The 17392-nt window shown below is 45.7% G+C and overlaps 1 protein-coding gene and 1 pseudogene across 4 annotated transcripts in view; one reads left to right on the plus strand and one right to left on the minus strand.

The window, feature by feature from the left end:
* Positions 1 to 17392, plus strand: part of HHAT (hedgehog acyltransferase) — a 259836-nt gene that overhangs the window by 141906 nt on the left and 100538 nt on the right. For all 4 annotated transcript variants that reach the window (XM_019667729.1, XM_019667727.1, XM_019667728.1 and 1 more), the window contains one exon: positions 1900 to 1935. In XM_019667729.1, coding sequence (XP_019523274.1) covers positions 1900 to 1935 — 36 coding nt within the window. The remainder of the gene's footprint in view (positions 1 to 1899; positions 1936 to 17392) is intronic.
* Positions 15447 to 15802, minus strand: LOC109396112 (developmental pluripotency-associated 5 protein-like; annotated as a pseudogene).

Here is a 17392-nt window from a genome sequence, read left to right on the forward strand (position 1 = left end):
TTGTCATCTCTTTGCTAGGGGTTCTGTGCTTGTGCATGACGGACTTGCCACTGCCTGGTACGTTGTCAGCCATGGTAAATATTTGGTAAATGAGTCAGTGGCTGGGTACATGAAGGGAAAAGACATAGACTTTGGCATTTGGTACTCAGAGCTAGATCCTGACTCAGCGATTTATTCGCTGTGTGGCTGGGGATAAGGCCATGCGGCTTTATAAAATAGGGAATTATTGGGTTGTTGAAAAAGTCATGACGCATTTTTGCAACGAAAAACAAAAAAATACGTCATGACTTTTCCGACAGCCCAATATTTCGTAGGGTTAGTTGTGAGGATTGAAAGAGGTAATGCTCAGAGTGCCTAGCACAGTGCCTGGTGCACAATTCTTAAAAAAGAAAAAAAAGGCTTATTCCATTTCTACTGTAGCTCCCTAAGGCACCTTATCCATCTGTACAGGAAAACTGATGAGAACGTATTTCTAGACTTCATTGGTTTGCTCGTGTTTTGAAATGAAAGATAGAGCTCCCCAGAAGAGGCCCCACCCCCGAGCCCCTTGAAACGGGCGTAAATCAGCTTTTCCGTGATCGGGAGGAAAGCCAGAGTTGCATTTGAGGAAGATGAAAAAGTTCTGGTGATGGATGATGGTGATGGTTGTACAACATGGTGAATGTACTTAATGCCACTGAACTATACACTTCAAAATTGTTAAAATGGTAAATTTTTTGTTTGACTTTGTTTCTGTATTCTTACCTTCCCCGTGTCCGTGATCTGTAAACAGATGTTTAAGTACATAAAAGAACCTTGTCACTTAAAGGTACCCCATAGGGAATCCTTTTTAATGTCAGTCATCGCCTGTCATATGTCAGATGGGGGAGGTGCTGGGCATGCTGGGTGCTCCTGGGACAGGGTAGGGGTGGAGCTGAAAGCTGGGGAGAGTCAGGGCCTGGGCAGTCGGACCCCACTGCAGGGGGAGTTTCTGCGTGTGTTGCTTATAGTCTGTAGGGACAGAATTAACTCAGGCTTTACTCAGGCAGATCACTAACCCAGGAGGCCAGTCTGATGTGGGGACACAGCAGTCATCATCTAGGTGTTAGAAGTAGCGACAATGCTTTGTGGACAGCAGCATCCTGATTCTGGCCACCCAGTCTTTTTACTCATAGCCAGACCCAAAGGGAGAGAAATGGCTGGAGTTCAGGGGGAACAAGAGTGCTAACTAGGGATTCAAAGCAGTACCCTTCACGTGGACTACGCCAGTTTGGTGGTGTCAGGGAAGGGCTGTGGCTGGGAGGGCTCACCGCTGCCCACGGCTTACTGGATGCCTGGCGCGAGGCTCCAGCTCGCCAGCGAGTACGCGGAGCTGCTGTGCTCCCTCCCTGCTAGGGCGAATCCAGAGAGGGTCAGGGATGCTCTCGCTGGTGAAAGGCTGCAGTGACTTGCGCTGCGAGGAGCAGGGAAGGCCAGAGCTGACCCTTCCCCACCCCTTTGCTTCCCTCAGGCTGGTGTGGTTTTGTGCTTTTAAAACACACTTCTTTTATTGTTGAGACAACTAGTGTTATAAAAGGACTCGCCAATTAGAAAACTGGAAGGTTGGTCTTTATTTCTAGAGCGAGAGCTTAGACTTGCCGAAACACTTTTGCTATCATCGAGCAGCGGTTCAGTCTCATGGCTGAGCCCATCCCCAGAATTTCTGAATCGCTGTGTCCAAGGGAGCCTGGGAATTTGCATTTCTGTAAGTTCCCAGGGAATGCTGCCACGGCTGTCAGAGGCCATGCTTTGAGAACCAAAATCAGAGAGTAACCCATTTATTCACCATGTTCTGAATGTAAATTGCATATTTTTTTGTCAAGTCCACCATTTCAGCAATTATCTTCTATTAATGCGCTTGTTTATGTCTCCTTTGAACAGGTATTTTGACGTTGGACTGCATGATTTCTTAATCAGGTAAGCCAATAATTTTTATTTTCGATATCATTGAATAGCATGTCTGTTAGGGAAGACTGAGATGAAAATCAAATCCGTGTTCAATGTCTTGATAAATAGTGACAGCTGTATTTGTGTCAAGAAAACACATCAGCACTATGTTTTTGTGCCCCCCAGAATCACACGAGATTATCCTTGTTAAACAATCAAAGGAAATTATGTGTAAAGGGGTTTACATATGAAGTGATAGCTGCCCAAGAGCTCAGACCAGCTTAATTCCACCTGCTGGGCCCTTGGAAAGACAAACAGAGAAGAATGCCAGCTTGCATTCATGTATTAAACAACCCGCTTACCCAATTCTCCCTCCATTGAACTTAAGCTTTGTCAACTGAATCTATTGGTTGTTTTACAGTCATAAAGACACAACCTGTTCATAATTGGAAGACATTACAGATGGCAGTTTGTATCCTAGTTTATTGGATAAACTACTGGAGTTGGCTTATGAGACATATTAATTCCAAGTAGCTATTAAATCAAACAGCGGTTAAATGGAAATATATACCAGAATAGTAACAATTGGTAAGAATATGCGTGATATTTTTCTGCTATCAACTTTGCTGCATTTTCTAGATTTTTTTTTATATCGGGCGTGTATTATTCTAACAATGGTGCACATTATCATTAACATGCCTGTCAGAAATATATGTGGGCAGCAGTAACAGTTGCTGATGGACTGTAAGCTGAAGATTCCCAGGAAACCAGAGATCATGTAGAGTGATGTGCTTTCTGCACACATGTGGCTGTAAATGTGAATTCATTCTGACTAAGAGTCTGCTTGTAAGCAATCTATAAATTACATGTGATTCCTGGCTAAGGTGGTTCCGCTCTCCACATGCGTGACCCTCTCCCTGTGGGTAAGATGCTCTTGAGGGGAGGTGGACATATCGGCACCACCTTTATCCAAAACCAGCAGCATTTCCTCCATGCTGGGTTACATGTGATGGTGTTTCACGAGAGGCCACATGTACCTTGTCCTTTCTTCAGGGCCCCATCCAGGGCTGTGCGTTGAAATCTCTTTGGCCCACCCCAGACTCAAGGACTGTGGGTTGTCCTGGCTTTCTCCAGGATGCCACACATAGATGGTAGTGTGTAAACTGCTACCTTGGACACATCCTGCATTTTAGCTGGAGGGATAAAGGACCAACTGTCATGGGAAAGGCAGGCATGAGAAGTTCAGGTCTAAACTGATCCGATCAAGCTGCCTGGGTCTAGTGCAGGGAGTAGTTTGGAGTTTTGAGTTACTGTTTTGGCACTTTGTAACTGCCATGCTACTGTTTGCATCATTTCCTGTGGTAGATGCCAGTTTGTACTTTTCTTATTTTTCCTAGTAGCTTTCTTAGGGAGGGGAACATGTCTTAGTTACCTTTCTGTGATTAAATTGTATAGAATCAACCTTCAACACACGTTTGTGATAGGAGTGAAGGAATGAATGAGTGAATGAATGAAATGAGGTAAAAAAGGACAATGATGATATATCTGGGAATAATACCATGAGAAAAACAGACATTTGATTTAAAGCTTTCCCTGAGCTTACCACTTCCCAGGTCTGCGGTGAGGGACTTGAAACAGGAAGGAGGGGTGGTCTGCTTCTGGGACCCCTCCTCCCTTTCCTTCTGGGCTCCAACTGTGTCTCCTGTGTTGGGAGGAGGGAGAGGGAACGGTTAAGTGCCTCTAACGTAACCAGTGCTGGGATCCCTTTGTCCTTTTGGGTAGGTCCTGGTGAGATGCTCTAACTGTCACCTTAATCCGTGTTCTGTGAGACAAGCAGAAGTGGGGGAGTAAGGCTTCTGTCTGTCTTGCCATCTCTTGGCAGTTTCCCCCCTTCCTTAATCTGATAGACACAGAGCAAATAACATGTCCCTTGCTTATCCAATTGGGGAATGAAAGGCCCCCTTCTTACAGCCACACCCAGTCTTTGTGACAAGGCTCCTTCCTCTTCCTAAGCCAAGATGGTAGAGAGTCCAAGAGGCCCCTGTCCTCGTCCATCTTTCCAGCTTAGAAGTAGATTGGGGGTGGGGGACGTGGTTCCTGGGAGCAGTCAGTCCTCAATCACTTAGTAATGCCAGGATGGGGTGGGGGTCATACCTTTTAATTTGCAGCCCTCCTTAGAAAATAGGTCCTTTCTGCCCCCAGTGTGGGAAGCGAAGCCTGATGGGGTCTGAGCACTGTTTATCTCTGGGCGCCTGTGAAGAGCTGTTTCGATAGAATGATGATCCTGTGGCCGGGTTGAAGAGGGTGGGGGCTCGTGCAAGTCGGAGGTGAGTGGGTGGCAGCACTAACTCTTTGGAGAAGTTAAGCTGTGAAGGGCAGGAAAGAAAGACGGGGCAGCTGGTGGAGAGGGAGGTTTGAGTGGGGATTTTTTTTCCTTTTTAATTGGTGGAACTCATTATTTAGCCACCAGCAAGTCTGAAGTGCCCTTTAGCCTTAGAGAAAGTGGTCTCCGTTGGCTGGAGAGAAGCCGAGTGTGATTGGTAGGAGCATGAGGGGGCACAGGCAGCGAGTGGTGCCCTCGTAGCCCCAGAGAGCAGTGGCATTTTCCAGTACACATATCACTAGAGAAAACCGGAGAGGGTTGGAGGAGCAAGCGGGGTGTGACTGGAGGAACCCTTCTCATTCTGTGATGGCCAAGAGAAGAAAATACATTTCCCCTTGTAAAAGGGGAGATGGTGGAGAAATTGGCATAGATGAAAACAACAAACAAACAAACAACTCCATTTACTAACCCTAACGTGTACTCTGGTTTGTCAGGCTATGTTGATGCTCAGTGTTTGGCGTAAAGGAAACTGCAGCATGCCTGAAATGAAGCAGCTGCATCTTTTACGCCGATGGAAGTAATGTCGACTTCCCTGAAATGACATAAATTTCCACAAAGCCAAGAGCCCGATCTGTGATCTCAGCCTAGGCAACTGCAAGGAAAGACATGCTTCCTTTTAAGTGGTTGGAGTATTTCGCTGAGCTCTGGGGTAGAAAGGAACTGTCGCGTTTAATGATAAATGTGAGCATTTTTGGTATTGGCGTTTTACGACGACTGTGGGAAAATCCAGTGAGCTCAACCCTTCCACATCTTATAGAAATGAAAAAGATTTCTAGGAAACAGTAATCACAGCTTACCTAAGAATAGCCTCAGAAGAAAGAAAACTGTAGTTGGCTGAAATTCTTCAATGTGACGTTACAAAAGAAAAAAGGAAAAAAGTGACCAGCCTGAGAAAAAAAGATTACAGAAGAAAACAGCTCTGTTTCATTTTAGATAATTAGGGTGCCTCTTGCCATTGATATGCCTTAGGCCAGCAGTTCTCAACCTTCCTAATGTCGCGACCCCTTAATACAGTTCCTCATGTGGTGGTGACCCCCAACCATAAAATTATTTTCGTTGCTACTCTATAACCGTAATTTTGCTACTGTTATGAATTGTCATGTAAATATCTTTTTGTTTTCCAATGGTCTTAGGCGACCCCTGTGAAAGGGTTATTCGACCCCCAAAGGGGTCGCAACCCACAGGTTGAGAACCGCTGCCTTAGGCAAATCTGAAAAAGGCAGTGAGCCTCTGGCATGGTCCTGAAGCTATGTGTGAAGATCTCCAGAGTCCATATGGTTGTCAGAAGAGAAATTCCTTTGCAGAAATAAACAGATTCTGCTTACAGAGTGGTGTTCGCTGTTGTGCTGATTCAATCCTGTACACATGCTAACATTCATACAAACAGTGTGTGCCCTTTCTTTCTTTTTTTTTTTTTTGTGCCCTTTCAAAGCACGATTTTGTTCCGGTGAGAGAGAAAGTAGAATGCGACAGGGGTCATTTCTTGTTGCATCTTTTGTTCTTCTGGAGCTGATCCTGTGAGTCCACTGTGGTCTGGGTGTCTTTGAATTGCCAGACGACAGTGAATTTCAGTCGTGTGTGAATTAATGGCTCATGTGATTCTGAAGTGTGCAAAACTCTTCCTGGCTTTCCCTTGGTGACACCCTATCCCTGACCCGTTCATAAAGCTAGCTCCACGGCAGACTAGAGGGGTTCGGAGCTTCATGAATCACAGGGTAGTTTTTAACGTCCCTTGTTCTGAGTGCCACCACATTGGCTGTAGTTAATTGCATTCACGGTGGTGAAGATGTCTGCTCACCATCACTTGAAATATGTCTTGGATTGTGTGGTGTCTGGTGTGTTCAAAGGAGCCTGCCCCCAAGTCGTTAAAAGAAGGATTAATTTGGGCTAAAGGACCCCTCCTGAAAAGGAGAAAGAAGAGAACTGGGGGTACCCCTCTTTCTTTCCTGTATTTCCTTAGGACTGTTGAGACCTGGTTGGGCTCTGAGCTGCTCTGGAAACAAAGAAGTTGGGGAGAGAGTGAGAATTTGGACCTGGGAGTAAGAACCAGATGGTAATAGGAAGGTAATTATTGGGTTTTCGGAAAAGTCATGACGCATTTTTGCAAGGAAAAACATAGAAAAAATACATCCTGACTTTTCCAACAACCCAATAGCATCTGTATTCAGTCTAGCAGTTTAGAAACAACAAAAATATATGCATGAAATCATTATGTATATTTTCATAGATGAATATAAAAGAAAAGATAAAACCATTATGTATATATTTTGAAACACACACACACACACACACACACACACACACACACACAGAAGTGATAACTGAGAGGCAAGCTACCTGATTTGTTACACAGGATTTTGAATTTTTTATTTTGTAAACATAACATGGAAGTCAACTTTTGTTTAGGTATATAGTTTGTCACAGTGGTATAAAAAGCAAATGAGCTGATTGAAAAGCTGCTCCCACCTGAAGCGAGCCCTAAACTGTGTGTCTTTGCAGTTCTAATTAGGCACTGCGAAAGTCTTTTTGTGGCAGCTGGAGAGGAGATGCGCCACCTGGGAGAGCCACCAGGTCTCTTTTGTCCCTGCCAGCTGCAGACTCACAGCACAGTATCCTTGTTTAAACTCCCTTTCATTCCACTTGTGGAATTTGAAAACCAGCAGCTAATGATCTGTGTGGTGTCTGAGTAACAAAGTGGCTTAAATAAAAAGTGGAGAACATGTGATTGAAGAAAACCAGACACCAAAACAGGCCCCACAGAGGCAGTTAATGAAGATGCAAGCAGGGTGCTGAAGAGAAGCCAATATGCTTCCACGGGGCTGTCCCCCTATCCACGGTGCTGTCCCCTCTTCCATGGTGCTACCTCTGCTTCCACAGCGCTGTTCCCCCTTCCACGGGGCTGTCCTCCCTTCCACGGGGCTGTCCCCCCTTCCACGGGGCTGTCCCCTCTTCCACGGGACTGTCCTCCCTAACCTCCAAACCGGTTTCCAAATCCTGTCGAGTCTGTCTCCTCGCCATCTTTCACATCACCCTTTCCTTTCTGTTTCTAGAGAAAGGATATGCACCTTTGTCTGCAGTTTGGGCTTCTTATTCAATAACAAACACAAACCACTCAGCTCTCTGCCTAGGAACAGTGGGGACTCATCGAGGGCTAGTTTTGTCCCTCCCCTTGCCCACTTTGCCTCTGGAATCACAGTAACAGGGTTTGAGTCCTGGTCTCTCACCTTCTGCCTGTGTGACTTTGGGTAGCTCACTAACCCTCTCTGAGCCCTTATCTGTAAATTGACTACTTAGCTGATGCTCTCATTCCTGACTTAGAGCCAGTCAGTGATTCCTTTCCTTTCTGTCAAAACCAGCGCCATGTCCTGGGCTCACCACAGTGCCTTCAGGCTACCTTTTCATCTCATCATCCCACATCATTCCCCATCGTGCCACTGCCAAATGGGACCACATGCTGCTTTCTGTCCCTCTCCCCATTTCCTGGCTCCATTCCCTATGCCCGAAGTGCCCACCCTTCCCACATACCCAGCTGTGTTCCTCTCAAGTCCATCTCAGACTGCCTCCTCCAGGCAACCTCCCTCTTTGCCTCCAGACTTTCTAGGGCATGGGAGTCCGCCATGTGACTCTCATGCTCAGGGACATTTGGAATCTGTAGCGTTATGTAGAGTTCTTTCTGTGCTTGTCATACATCCCTCCTGGCAGTGAGCTTTTTGAGGGCAGGATCTGACTCGTCTGTGTATTCCCCCACAGTTCCCCGTAGCATCTGATGTCTAGAGGGCCCTCAGATATGTTTGAAGGAATGCATTTTCAATTTTCAAAAAACGTGGGAAGACTTAGCAACTGTCGATTTTTCTTTTCATTTAACCCATTTGTTTACGAAACCAATGAAGTGGTCTAAGCACCATTCCAAGAGCTGGGACAAAAGCAATAGCTAGGTACACACCTCACCCTCACTTGGCATGCATTCCAGGGGATGACCGTAGAGCACAAAGAGGCAAACGAGTAAGCCAGCACTGGGATTGCCATGCTGTGATGGCAGGGCAAGGTGGGCAGGCAGGACCTCTTGGAGGCTGTAGGTGACAGGCTGAGAGATGGGAGAGGAGGAAGAAGCAGTCAGGGCAAGACCTGGGGCTAGCCTGAGCCAGGCAGAGGGAAGGGCAAGCAGCAGGCCTGCAGACGGAAAGGAGCGTGTTTGAGGAATAGAAGGGAAGGAGATTCGTGGGGATGAGAGTGTGGGGCGAGCAGTCCAGCCAGACTGTGGAGAGGACTGGGTTTCCTTTGAAATGCAGTAGGAACCATTGGAGGGTTTAAGGAGGGGAGTGACATGAGCTGATTTATATTTTTTAAGACTCACTGTGACAGGCTTAGCTGGGACTTTGGTGAAATTGGTGTTTTTCAACCTTAGCCATTACCCCGCTGCTCCTACCATGAGCTGGAGCTCGGTGACCCAGATGTGTCCTTGCTCCTCAGGGAAGTTTCTTTGACAACCAAGCTGCTATGACAGCTACTCTGTATTGAGTAACAATAGCCCTGAACGATCCTTTTATTTCCTTCTCTTTATGCTTGCCTGGCGTATTATAAAAGATATAATGATACATGTGGACTGGGAGGCAGTAAAATGGCAGTAGACATGGCGATAGGCAGTCCCCAGAAGCTGGGCAGCAGGGTTGGTGCTGGGAAGTCACTGGGGGTGGAGGTTTGCAGCCTTGTCATGGTGACAGCTAACCGCCTTGTCTTCTGAGCTCTCAGCAAGCCCAGGCTCTCCCTCCTTCACTGGCACTTTATCTGTGGGGTCTCTAAAGGCCCAGTTCCTAGCCCTCAGCGCCCCTGTTTGGGATCCACCCCCTTGGATGTCAGCCACCCTTAGGACAGGAGCCTCCAAAATCCACACGGCCTGTTCCCTCTCCAGGGCTGCCTGGGGTAGAACTCCATCTGGTTCGCTCATGAGAGCTGTTGCATAATGTGTTGGTGTAGTCTCCATTTTCTTGTCAAAAGCCACACCCCCTTTTTGGCTTACTACATCATGGTCACTGTCAAAGACAGCATTCCTTGTCCCCCCCCACTAGACTCAAATACTAGTAGTAATTTTTGCTTTGTAGACTTTTAGGATGGAAAGCCCTTGGTGTCGGGCCCCACATTACATTAACTCTCAGCTCTTAGAAGATTTCTCAGATCTACTCTCGCTTCCATCCTACTGGTACCAGTTTTGAGGAAAAACTTTCTAGAATTATTCATCTTCATGACAGTGCTATATTGAGTTTGATAATTAGAAAATCCAGATTAAAAAACAAAGCTGAAAGAAGCCCTTTATGCTCTGAGAGTTGAAATGCCTAGTTCACTTCCCACCATACATAGCATCTATCAATACAGATGTTCCAGGGAATAAAGTATCTTTCAAAAAAATTACATTAATTCAGAAAATGTGCAATGTAGAGATATAACTTTAAGTGTAAAAAGCTCTGAGTCAGGGATGCTGGTGAGCAGAATGGGCTGTAAGATCCATGTCTAAACCAGTGCAGATGAGTTATTTATTTGACAGGACATTTGTTAAGTAGTGGTGGTGTTGATTTTTTTTTTTTAAAGATTCCTTTCCTAATGTCTGGGCATCTTCCTGCCTTATGGGGCTAGAGCACCAGGTGGAAGCCTGAAACTTGCTTTCCTTTCTTGCAGCAAGGGTCTCAGATCCCATCTCCCCTCGATTTAGAATCTACTGAGAAAGAATGACATGTGGGCAGAGGTGGGACCTGGCTTTGAGATGCAGAGGTCCTGGGGTGGAGCCCTTCGCCCCGCACTGGTGATTGGCAGGCACAGTAGAGCCCCCATTGGAGCGGTGGTGGTGTAATCTGTCAGCAGCTCGCAAATGCATAGCCTCTAAGCCTGGCCCTGAGATTCTTTCTCAGAGATTGTGCAAACTGCTGAAACTCCTTTAATAAATTCCTTTCATAGTAAAACCAACTAGCGTAGGTTCTGTTATTTGCAACTAAAACACCCGAGATAGTTTCTTATCCAACGATTGGGGTGTCTAGCTCAGCAGGACAGTACATGATCTTTAGTTGGCTTTGTCCGTGAGCTGGCTCCAATCCACACATTAGAATTAAACAAAACTACAGCTCTTTTTGCATCAATAACAGAAGCAGCCTGTGAAGTGGAAAAGGCATTGGATCAGATACAGAGGACCATGGCTTTAGTCTGCCTTACTGCTTTCTTGCTGCAATGATTTTGTGCAAGTCACTTCTGTGTGGGCCTTGGTTTTCTTACCTGTGAATTATACCTGATGATTATACCCCAAACACTCAGTCTCTTCCAATCTCATCAGCCTCTGATGAGCAGCGTTGGTGTTGTTATTAGAGAGCAGCTTCTGTGCTCTCTGTTCAGATCTGTGCTATCCAGTATAGTAGCTACTAGCTGCATGTGGCTGTTTATATTTAAATTGATTAAAATGTAATAAAATTAACAATTCAGTTGCTTCGTTTCACTAGCCACATTTTAAATGCTCAGTAACTAATGTAGCTACTGGCGATCACATTAGATAGTGTAGACTATTTCCACCATCACAGGCTAACACTGGTCTATGTGACAATGCCATTTGTCTACTTCCCTGGTAGGGATGCTGGGCGTCCTGTTGTATTTGTCCCTGCCTATTTGAATGATCAGCAGCTACCTTAGCCACTCAGCTTGCCCCAGATGGAACTCATTATCTCCCATTTTCCCCACTTAACCCTAAGCTTCCCCTCATCTTAGAGAGTTGAATCATGTTAATAAATACTAAATGGTGAGACCAATCATTCTATATGCATGAATCCGTTCATTTATTCATCGGATAATTTTCGTATCTACTATAGGCTGGAAACCCTACTCAGCACTTGGAACCTAGTAGTGAGCAAAAACATAGTCTCACTCCCTTGGAGCTTATGGTTTAGCAGCAGAGAGGTGTTTGTCAGAGATCATACAGGTATCTGGAAAAGTATAGCAGCCAGTAGTGCCACTCATGGGCCTACAAGTGTGTGTCACAGGGCACCGGACCCAGACGTGGGGCAAGAACTGACCACGTGGAAGGTTCTGCAGGAGGCAATACTTGCGGTGGAAGGTGGAGGGGAAAGCCCTGTGGTGGAGGAGCAGGGAGGAAGAACAGAAAGAAGGTTTTTGTGGTTGGAGCACAGAGTAAAAGGGGCACAGTGAGAAAGGGTGGTTGTCTTGGTGCAGCTGAGGCCTTGAATGCTATCTTAAAGGTCAAAATCAATCTTAATGCTAAGCAGTAACTTGGAAATGAGTGATGGTGAAGTCTGGCTGTAGTTAAAAATGATATATGCATATGCAGGCTAACATGTCTAGAATCCCCACTTGGACAATGGAATTGCCATACTGATGAGAAGAAACTTTCAAGAGAAAATGCGTAATATAACCTATTAATTAATATAGTAGAATGGAAGGATCCATTGTGAGAAATATTATAACTAATAAGTTAATAATAGTACCAACAGTCGCAATGATGTACACTTTTGCATTAATCAGAACAGATTCGTTTGTATCCAGAAACCCCCTCCTGAATGAGAAAACTGTGTGACAGTATAATTAGCGGGCTGGGACTCGGGCATACCCTGCTGTCTGTAGGGATGAGAAGTTGCTGATGTACCAGGAAGTAGGTATGATGCTGTGAGTCAGTACAGTGATTTGTGTTTCCATCATTTGTTTGCGGAGATTGCCAAAATCCTGGTGTGCTAATGGGAATGAATCTGTTACCCCTTCAAACATCACCCACTGTGCAGCCTGGAACCTTGTGGCGGCTCCAAATGAAGACCAACATACCACATCAAGTTCTGCTGCCATGAGGACGCATGCTGTTAAGCTGGTGTACATCAGACAGAGCACTGAAGTGCGCAGCTTGTGAGGAACGGGGGCAGCTTGCTATGGGCAGGAGCTTGGTAGGGCAGCAGCCTGGTTCCAAGAGATCGGTATTTGCCGAGAGTTGTGTAAAACTTGCTTCCTATGTGTAGTGGACGTTTGCTCCATACTCTGGCTATTCAGTACCTTTTGAACACCTTTCATGCTTTGGGGGAATTTCTGAGCTTATCAACTCTACCTCCACAAAGTACAAGTCAAAAGTCACTTTCTGGGTCTCCCTTGCAGCTAATGCCAGAATGTGTCCCCGGCCCTGCCAATCAAAGAGGTAACTTTGATTCAGAAGAGAGTCAGGAGAACAAGGGTGTACCCACAGAGGTGTTTCTGGTGAGGGGCATAGAGAAACATGCAGCTTTCAGATGCAGCCTGGACAGGGGTTCCCAGCTCTGCAGACAAGCCACAGCACTGCCGGCAGAGGCACCCACAGCAGGCTCTGCCGAGGGACCTTGGGGAGGAACCGTATCCCAGCCTGATTCGCTGGCCCATCCGGGATTGTGACCTAATGTCCTTTAAAAAATTCCCTGTCTGCCTCAGTTAGCTAGAGTGGATTCTGCTGTTTGTAACCCCAAACTCTGAATGATATGTTAGACTATATGAATGAGCACAGCTGAGGCAGTAACTATTGGGTTGTCGGAAAAGTTGTGATGCATTTTTGCAACGAAAAACATAGAAAAAATACATCATGACTTTTCTGACAACCCAGTAGCTCTGTTCTCACAGCATCTCAGTGCTGAAGAGGGCCACAGAAACCTTGAGGCACTTGGATGAAGTTTAATCCTTTTGGTCGTGCTGCCAATCCCAGTGTTTCTGCAAGGCACACACACCTGAAAAACCTCAGGCTTTATAAAATAGCTCACACAAAAATAACGGGACTTATGGGAAGACAGAGGTGGACAGATCACTCAAAACCTGCACAACTGCACCCAGAGCATAAGAAAAATAATAACAACGGCAATAAGACTTATCAGCGCAACTGGAAAATCACCCTGAATTCCTAGGAAATCAATATTCTCATTAAGTCTCAGCCTTCACCTTAGAAGGTGATGGTATCGGTATCTTGATGACAGAAGCTGTGAGGAGGTTTCGAGGTTGCTGAGTTCTGGAGACAAGGGCAGAGGGAGGCAGAGGAAAAGCACTTACAGGCTTTGCACAGACGTGAGTGATGACTGAGATGGATGGCTCTAGATCCTCATTTTGTGTGCTTCTAACACAGAGCATGTGGCTCAACTAGGCCAGTAGGAAAAAGGGGAGGGGTGAATGGCATCTGGGACAATAATGTAGTCAGCTGTTAGTGGAGTTTAGGTTCAGATGTTTTTACTTGGGGGCCAGGTATTAACATACTAAGAAAAAATATATAAACCAACACAATTGCTATTTTATAAGGACATTCTTCTCCTATTTACTGAGTACAGATGAACTATGGTATCTAAAGAAGCATGTGCTCTAGTAGGCCAGGCTGTACTTGAAAATGGGCTGTAAACCTGAAAAGGTGGAGAGCCCTTGGCCTGTGGATAAATAGTCTCCAGCTCTGTCTAAAAGGATGAGGCCCAGTGGAAGAGTAGGCTGTCTTATTGCTGCGGGCTAGAGCGCTGGACGAGCACAGCAGTCAGAGGCACCAGCTGCGGGGCAGACCACCTGGACTGGAATCCCTGCTCCACCACTGCTAGGTCTAAGCCCTGGATTTAGCATTTAGAAAACGGAGATAATGACACCATCTTCAATTTGTGAATAATACATGCGAAATGCTGAAGACAGTTCCCTAAGTGGTTGCTGCTGTTGTTGACTTCTCTTTCATCTCTCTTCCATACCATCTGTTTCAAGGGCAAAGGAGATAAAATGCCCGGGAAGTCCCTCTCTTGGGGTCTGTCCCACATAATAGCCCTTCAGTCCATATTTGTTGAATTTCAATCCATGGAGAAATGTCCACATGGACTGCAGCCCACACTGTTCCTTTCTTCCTGCTAAGTCGGTGTGGAAACTGCTTGGTGTCCCCTGTTGAGAGGACAGGCTCAGGAGCACGCTCTGGACTGGGTGGCAGGCTGTGAATTCTGGGTGCTTTGGACTAACACGAAACCCCCAGGGAAGGTCAGACCTTCCAAATGGATCCCGAGTAGGAAGAGCGATGTGCCGCCAGCCTGGTTTCAATTGTGACCAGGCCGTTGAAACTAAAACACACTTTAGAATCTGAAAGCCTCCAGCATCTGTTTGTAACCGAAAGGTTATTTGCAGGCAATCTGTTTTTCACAGAGTGACATGTGTATGTGTTTATAATACATTGAGTCTATTGCAGTGAAATCCATTTTGGAAATGGAAATAGGTAGTTAATTTTGAAAGTTTTAATCATTTTTTAAACAAAATAATGAATGGGAAAGCATTTAGCTGAGGAAGTACATCTGGTTACACAAACAAATTATTCAGTTGGGATGAGATGCAAATGCATATTGTCTCAGACACCCACCAGTCTAGTCCTGGCTTTTCCATTCATTTCATGGCCTTGGGAAAGTCACTTTAAGTTTCACTGGACTATAAAAGGCCATCTGATTGAAACGATCCCACCTAGCTCTGAACTTATGTAACTGTAGGAGTCTGTGGCTCGAGGAACGCGGACAAATTCCTGTAGGCATTTGAACAAGCCAAGAACTCTGGTCTTCTGGAGGTCCCACGTTAGAATTTGAAATACGAGATTTTCCGTTTCCTTCAGTACCACACACAGAATTCCTACTACATCCGGAACACAGGAAGGCCAGCGTGGGGACAGAAAAGCGAGCAACTGCTTAATTTTGCTGTGGTCTGGCTGGAGAGGGAAAGCACACCGGTGTAACAGAATCAAAAAGAGTAAGCCACCGGGACATGTCAGTGCTCAACTTCCTCTAATTGGTGGGGAGTGTGGACGGAAGGACAAGTCCTAGTGGGGAGTGTGCAGAATGGGACAAATTCCTAACAACGTTTATAAACTTGAATAATAGGAGTTGGATTTGTACTCTATTTGCTGAGCCAAAGCTAGACGACTTCTTTCTTTCTATCCTGTTTCTTTTGTTTGTTTGTTTTTTTGTCAAGGAACTATTTAAAATTTTATTCTTTAATTAGCAACATTGGGGAAAAGTCACATCAGAAGTTAGAGGCAAAGGCAGAAACCCCAAACCAGCTGTTTTCCCTTGTCAAGTTGGAGCAGAGTTTAAACCAGGCCACCCCCACTCCACCTCTGGCCACAGTCTACTCTCCACATCCTGGTCCCAGGTACGTTGGTTGCAAACTGGCTTCACTTCATCAAAAGACCTAGCTCAAGGCCACTCATGGCTTCCTCAAGGTTTGAGCATCCCTTGCTCCTGCCTCAAGCGGTGCCTCTAGTCCATGGACTGGAGGGAGTAGCCACTTGGTCCAGAGCTTGTACAAGTAACTGCCGTAAACCACGACCTCAGTGAGGTCTGAGGATTCCAGAACCTTCAGCTTGAGCATGGCTTTGCTCACATGCTCAATGTATGGGATTTGAGATCTGTCAGGGCCAAACATGGCTTCCAGCAGCCACGTCTGGACCTGAAACACCTCAGCATCTTTCAAGTCTTTGGGTACTTTCTCCCATGGTGGGATATCTTTCCCTTTTGGCAGTGTCTGCATCTTGAGGGCCTCAAAACCAAAATCACGCTCTAACTTAGGCTAAGCCTAACAGAGTTGCCCAGCGCTGCCATGTGCACATGTGAAAATTCTCCATCCTGTTTTTTTTGGGGGAATATAGTTGGGTGAGTCTCTCTCACTGGTGTATGAGTGCCTTGGACGCTTCTCTTTTTCATTCATGTTTGAAAACCCCATGACATCTAGTATAGCACTTTGCTGAGCATAATATCTTGATGGTGGAAGCCCCCAATCCTCACCTTTTAGCCCTTCCATGGTCCGTTGGCACCTGAACTTGAGCCTGACCAGGAGCAGTAGTTGGATGAGATGGAGGTGAATGGCACAGAGGAGCTTAGCTCTCTTGTCGGTAGCTTTGCTGTTTTAGTTTTGCAGGTGCTGGCGGCTGCTTCAGAAGACAGCATCTCTATCATCTCCAGGGAAGCAGGTATGGCTGAAATAGCTGCATCACTGGAGGCCGCCCTTTGGCTTATGTCTGGAGATGGTCTTTGCAGTGCTTAACCACGTTTGTCATTACCTCTGGGATTGATAGACAACCTAAAGCCTTCCTCTGCTAAGAGCTTTGCCTTCCTGTTTCTGATGCATCTTGCTGGGCAGGCAGGTGAGTGGCAGCTTTCTCATCATGTGTGTGTAGTGTACCCATAGGTGTGTTTTCGAGAGCAGTGGAATCCAGCTATGCCATCGCTACCTTAAACTGGGGATCTCTAAAAAAGTCTGTAGTCCTGCCAAGGAAGCTACTGGATAAAATGAGATTTAGGGATTTTTCTGTGATTTTGACATTTCTGACTTTCTCTAATAAAAAAGGTAAGAGTTTGGTAATTTGCTTTCCCCAGCACTGTTCCCATCCCCCCAATTCCCCAATAAAAAAAAATGACCAAAAAAAAAAAAAAAAGAAAGGACCTACCTTAAGTGAGTCTGCGCTTGCACCTGGCAACTCAGCGTGGTGTCACAGTGCAGAGCACTTGCTGGCTCCTAGTGTCACTGTGGGAGATGGGGTCTCTACTAGGGGAGAAGGAAGATGGGAAAACTGTTAAACCCATAAGGACACGGGGAAGAAGTGAGAGTGTCAGCATGTGGTAAATGGAAGAATATCTTTTCACACCTGCCGGCTGCCCCAGCACTGGGCTCATTACACCTTTATCTGCCGAATGCTCTCCGGAGTACTCCTCTTGGTACTGCTGCGAGCAGGCACCTGTGGGCCCAGAGTGGCATCCAACGCCTTCCTGGCCTTGATGGCTCATGCAGAGCCTAACGCTTTTTCTTTTCAGACTTCATACTGTGTCATTACACTGACAGCCTGCTGCATTTCTACATTCCTGTTATATTTAACTTGGTTACCTGAGGACTTGGGGTGATGATTATTCACACCACATAGAGATAGATACATGGAGATAGATATATTTTTTCCATAGGGGTTTGTTGTAATTTATTTATTTGTTTATTTAATTACATGCTCTTTTTTTTGTTCTATAATTTAGTTGTAATTTTATTTATTATTGTTTTTTTAAAAAATATGTATATTTTTTATTATTAGTTTCAGGTGTACAAAACAATGCAATAGCTATCCTTTTCACCCCT

Source organism: Hipposideros armiger, unplaced genomic scaffold (genome assembly GCF_001890085.2).
Source record: "Hipposideros armiger isolate ML-2016 unplaced genomic scaffold, ASM189008v1 scaffold_503, whole genome shotgun sequence".
Classification (NCBI taxonomy): domain Eukaryota; kingdom Metazoa; phylum Chordata; class Mammalia; order Chiroptera; family Hipposideridae; genus Hipposideros; species Hipposideros armiger.